The 6163-nt window shown below is 34.2% G+C and overlaps 1 protein-coding gene across 1 annotated transcript; it reads left to right on the top strand.

Annotated features, from left to right (window-relative positions):
• Nucleotides 1-462: 462 nt before the first annotated feature.
• On the top strand, nucleotides 463-6163 carry LOC132628782 (MATH domain and coiled-coil domain-containing protein At3g58250-like). Its single transcript, XM_060344548.1, has 7 exons — nucleotides 463-490; nucleotides 588-714; nucleotides 2282-2451; nucleotides 2714-2915; nucleotides 3012-3178; nucleotides 4666-4815; nucleotides 5910-6163. Exons 1-7 carry the CDS (start codon nucleotides 463-465, stop codon nucleotides 6161-6163), a joined length of 1098 nt encoding a protein of 365 aa, XP_060200531.1.

The following is a 6163-nucleotide window of genomic DNA, read 5'->3' as shown; positions in this document are numbered from 1 at the left end:
TTAAAAAGTTTTAAAAAATTAAAAAAAAAAGAGAAAATAAATTAGAAAGGGCAAATAGTATATCAATTTTATACATTAACAAATTAAAAGATTTATTATTAAAAAAAATTAAAATAAAGGAGGTAAGCGTAAACGACAAGAGACGTTAATGTTATGGACTTATCACTTAAATGTGAGGTTAGGTCTCTCAAATTATCTCTTTTATATTTTGATAATTTTTTTTATAGATCAATTTAAACTAAAATAAGCATCCAAATTAATTCACATTTTTAAAATAGACTGACTTAGGTTAATTCTAAATTGATCCATTAATTAATGAATATATGTTAAATTCAAATTAGGCGCGTTATATTTTTATGGGATAAAGACACCTAATTCAAATCATCCACGGTAGCACAAAAATATAGGAGACTAAAGTTGCTCAAAAGGTAAATTTCTTCAGACTCTTTTTTCTCTTCAACAATGGCGCCTATTTCTTCGCAAAGTAGAGGTATGAAATAGTTTTAATATATTTTGGTTTATCATATGATTTGCTCTTGTTCTTCTATTTATGTTGGATTTTAATTTTGTCTCTGTACTTGTTGAAGTTAGCGTTGGAAATAGAGATGCATCACCAGATCGTTACTTGTTGAAGTTTGAATCTTTTTCGATGCTCTCAGCGATTGGTACAAACAAGTATGAATCAACTGTGTTCCAGTCCAGCGGCTACAAATGGTACTATTCTTGACTTTTTGGTGTGGACAGTTTTCACTAATGGTGTTTATTAAGTATAATGACATGCAAAAGTAGATTTTAACTTTGGTAGGCAGTGGCGGAGCCAGGATTTCCGCCGAGTGGTTCAAATATAAAAAAGTAAACATACAAAGAAGCCTAAGGAGGTTCAACATCTAATATATATACATAAAAAATAATTTTAACCTTATAAAAACAGTATTTTTTTCCGTCGAGAGGGTTCAGATGAACACCCTCGGCATAGTGTGGCTCCGCTACTGTTGGTAGGTTCGATCTTTAAGACTCTTTAGATGAACTTGTTATACTTTTGAATTATGGGTTAAGAATTTAAGAGTTTTATATATTTTGGTGGTCTTGAAAATATATATCTATGTTTTAAGGGCAAAACGGCAACCCGGTGTACAAACCATCCGCGTTAGTAGGTTCTAGGAAAAGGGCCGTAACCGAAGGGGTAGGATGTAGACAACCTACCGTAATGCAAACATTAGTAGTTGCTTCCATGACTATCTATATTTTGTGTCAAAAATATTGGGTGCACTCAAACTCATTGTCCAAAGGCTACATCCGCACTTTGGACATGTGGTCCTATTGTCGCAATTAGTGGGTTGAATCTAGGACTTGTAATTTTTTGCCTTTACTTCCGGTTACAAATTATTCTCAAGCAGTGTTAACGTACTGTGTAATATACATTTTTTCTTAAAAAAGTATTTTTAACACAACAAAATTAAAATCTCCTAAAGTTGTGTAGGATGACACCTAAAGGGTGTCTCTGCAACTGCTTAATTTTCCTCCAAAGTATACTAAGGTTGTTTTGTTTGGCATATGGTATTCAAATTCGATGAAATTTAAGTACTATAAAATTGACTGATGCATACACACACATACGTGTATACTCGTCTTTGAGTCCATGTTTGCCAAGAGTTTAGGTCACAACTCACAACACAAGAATATAAATGTCTTTTTTCCAAGAACACCCAACCTTATTTTCAAGTTCCTTGAAATGTTAGTGACTTTCTTACATTATAAAGACCTTTATATGAGGGTACAACTTGTTCTGCATCCTCCTATCTTAGCTTCTTATTATGATTTTGACTTTCTGCGGAGAGAAAGCTGGAGGCATTGCTCTTCCAGCAGAACTTGTGAACTAGTATAGTTACCAACTCTGTTCCTATTTGTTGGAGTTAGCTTGATTGGATTGGACACAGGGTTTAATAACAAAGAAGTAGACTTGCACATAGGAAAAAACATGGTTAACACATCAAAAGTACTGTTGTACCAAATAATTTTTGTTTGTATTCGTTGAGCCTACAACAACCATGTCAATGGTAATATAAGAATAGTGAAGTTAACTAGTTACTAAATATAGGAAGGTACTAATGAGTCAAAAACATATAGAAAGTTGCTAATTTTACAAACGGGCAGAAAATATGGAAATAATGCCCTAACAAATCGGCGCGTATATTTTTCTCTAAATGAATTAGAACTATATATTAAAAGTGATTTTTCCCCAAGAAGTTATGAATTTAACTGTTCATTACATTTTGGTCAGGAAAATGATCATCTATCCTGATGGAGATGGAAGTGCGGATGGACTTGATCATGTTTCAGTATACTTGGCCGTTGCTGACACAAGCACTTTACAGGCTGGTTGGGAGGTCAATGCCACATTTAGCTTCTTGATATTTGATCAAATTCATGGCAAGTATATTGTAATGAGAGGTAATATAGCGTTGCTTCCTCTGGAATTTTTCTTCTTTGAAGTTCCCCAAACATGCCTTCTCAAAAAAAATCCTTCTCAAAAAAGAAGTTCCCCAAACATGAAAGTAAAATAAATAGATGTTTTTAATTTAATTAAATAGGAATTCCTAATGTGTCATAAAAGAACTTCATGATATAATACTTTATTGCAGGAATGGAGCAACGTTTTCTCAATATCAAGACTGAATGGGATTTCTCAAAATTTATCTCATGAAAAATTCAGGGATCCCTCTTAAGGGTTACCTTATTAAAGACAGATGTGTCTTTGGGGTAGATGTATATGTCATCAAGAACCAAGGGTTGGGTGAATGTGTGTCCCCGTCGAATAAGCTCACGGCTTATAAGCACAAACGGAAGATTTCTAAATTGACAAAAGTGAAGAATACAGTGCATTCTGAAGAGTTTACTGTTGGGGGTTACAAATGGTATATTGTTCTTGTCTTATACCTAACATATTATTCTTCTTTCTTTCGCATGTTTCTCTTGGTAGTGTAAATACGATTTGTTGTGCTTGTATGCAGGAAACTTTGTCTATATCCGACAGGTGATGTTAGACATAATGGCCAGAGCATTTCCATCTTTCTTGAATCAGTTGATGCTAAAGGATTTGATTTCCAAAAAAGGGTACAGGCTAGATTTAGCATTTCTGTCAAAGACCAGAGTAGTGGTGCACAGAGTAAGAGTCTTGGTAAGTTCTTTTGTCCCTTAATATGTTGAACTTTGTTAATTCCTATATTCATAGGTAATATGCCGATATGGAAGATCCATTTGATCAACAATTCCATCCTTCTCAGGCGTTCGATTTCCCCTTCATGTGGAATGATTGCGTAAAACTGAAATTCTCATATTTTAAGTAGTTATAGTTTTTCATCAAAATTGGTTCATAGCCTGGTTATTGTAGGTGTGTGGACTCAATTCCCACCGTTCCCCTTCTCCTTCCTCTCCCCAAGACCCTATATGTAATAGTAGAAAGATTTGAAGAAACAAGAACGGTAGGTTGTCATATATATATATATATATATATATATATATATATATATGTACTCTACTTCACAAGCGATGCAAAGTGGTCCAAGTAAAAAAGGTTGTCAGCTAAATCAGAAAAAAAAAATCTCATATTAACCATTTTCAATCTTCACAAATTCGACTTTCATAAAGTACATTATTCTTTATTCTCATGTGTCTTCCCACATACGGGGTCTGATGAATCAGAATCTTGAGAAAGTCTTTCATTTGTCTATCATTATAGACAATTCCATCCGTATTATCTATTCTATGGAATTCGAACCTGAACTTTATTTTCTATTTCTATTACGATTCATTATTTGTATCTAATTGGCTCCTCTTCTTATTTCTTTTTTATTTCAATTTCAGCATATCAATTTATGCCTAGCCTATTCTTTTCTTTGCGTTTTTCAAAATGATACGTACATGGTTTATGTGAGTTTCAATAAAATGGTATGTTAATTTTGTTGTAGATCTATCTTAATTATTTTAATCACATATAATCCTTTAAATTTGCTGAACTGCATCTTTAGATCCCTCCAAAAATATTGAAAATTGCACGTACAAATCATGTGAACACAGTGAAAGAATAACCACAAGTGCAATTTGCTGGGGCATCGTGCATTTGGTAGTATCAATGATGCTATGCATGTACTATATAGTGTCACTAGTTTTGTATGGATTTGTTTACTTATCAAAAAGAAAGTTCTGTTTAGGTTTCTATCATTTGGACAAGTTTTATGCAAATTTAACAAATTTAAAGTTAATGCAGAAGGTACTAAAGTATATCTAACCCCAACCTTAACCTACTATTTTGGTTAAACAATGTTGGGTGTTCTAGTCTTTTTAAGTATCTGATCTTGCCCGGCCCCTTTCCGTTTTATATATTTAGATATAGTTCAGGTTTATCTTGGAGGAACTTCCACAAGGTCCTTATTTCCATCTTTGTTCAGGGAAGGAAAAATAAACCGTGTGTGCCTACTTAATAAGCACTCCTAAATTTTTGAAGGGGTGAGTTTGATTGGATTCTTTTACTCACTTTACTCAAACTTTTTTACGGATTCATTTAGCAAATAGCTAACAATTTTGTTAATGGAACTGATTTTGGTTTTCACCAATTTAGAGGCTCTTTTTATTTTTCTTTTAAATACTTTTGATATTATTTTGCAGATTCTTCACATTGGTTTTCAGCTGCTGTAGCCGGCTGGGGTTGGTCTGCATTCATGCCGCTAAGTGAATTCAAGAATCCAAAAAAAGGCTACCTTGTTGAGGACTGCTGCATTGTGGAAGCAGATGTCTCTGTAATTGGTGTTGTCGATGGTTTATTCTAATCCTTGATTTAAGAAGGGTTTTCTGTGAGTTTGGTCAAAGACCGGCTGGAAGGCTAAGCATCTGATATACATGTGGTTCGGCTATTCTCTGTCTCATAAAATCTGAGCGTTTAAGCCAAAGCCTAAAAATAATAGGTCGTTCAGTTCAATATCATTTTTGAACTCCTTTGAAAATCTTTTACCCAATCCATATGGGATATTCTCTTTATGCGTCATTTCATTGCTATAAAGTTTTATGACTTTGCATTACATATTGAAGGTTGAAACTCTTCTTATAATTGGTTTTGTTGTTGGCTATATTAGTCGCCTATTTCTTGAAATCACCACGAGATATAAGGGGAAGCCTAGTCGAACAATAAGGCTTTCGTATATTCATGCTAGATCTTTCTAGGGCAAACTAAATAAATGACAAAGATTTGGCCTTAACTCAAGCCACATTGCATATGTTTCACTAATTACATTTTGTAGCAACAATCAGGATCCATGCTCGTGTATACAAATTCTGATTTGTATACAATAATTTTTTTTTCCTGTTTTTTCACTATATTCATGAAAATGACTATATGTATTCATAAATTGATTTGTTGTATTCATAGATACAGCGAGTAACAAATGAATACATAAAAACATATATACACAAAAAATTAACAAAATCATATTTTCCGGTATGTATACAACAAATACAAGGCATACAACATAGATACACCAAAAAATCAATATTGTATACAACATAGGTACACCAAAATATTAATGAATACAAGAAACAAAATTGACTGTATTCATTTGTATACACTTCAAATTCACTGTATTAATTTGTATACAACAAAGATCTTTGAAAACGCGAAAAATATTGTATACCAGTGTATCACTGTATGTATACACAGATCTGGAAAAATTTCCGGTCAGATTTGAAAAATTCCGGTATGTCTACGACAAATACAAGCGAAAAAAACGTTCTATACAAGGTAAATACCACAAAAATACAGCGAAAAATCCGGACTGAGCTTCTTTCTGGCGTAGATCTGAGCTTTTTCCAGCGTAGATTTGAGTTTTTTTTTTCTTTTTGCTTCCAACAATGCTTAGATCCGTCGGCTACGGCTGTAGCGGTGGAGGCTACGGTGGTGGAAGACGTGAAGGTGGCGGCGGTGGATACGGTGGAAGACGTGAAGGAGGCAGTGGTGGTTAGGCTGCACATCCATGGCGGCGTCAATATTCTCATTAGCTCTGTGGTTAAAGCCCAAATCTATTTCGCCGGAGCTCCGGCAGTGGTGGTCGGCGGCGGAACAGTGGGGAAGAGGGGAGAGAGAGATGGGAGGGTTGGGTTAGGTTGGAAGTGA

Source organism: Lycium barbarum, chromosome 2, assembly GCF_019175385.1.
Source record: "Lycium barbarum isolate Lr01 chromosome 2, ASM1917538v2, whole genome shotgun sequence".
Lineage (NCBI taxonomy): Eukaryota > Viridiplantae > Streptophyta > Magnoliopsida > Solanales > Solanaceae > Lycium > Lycium barbarum.
Note: the sequence above shows the minus strand (reverse complement) of the source record. Positions and strands in the feature narration are given on the sequence as shown.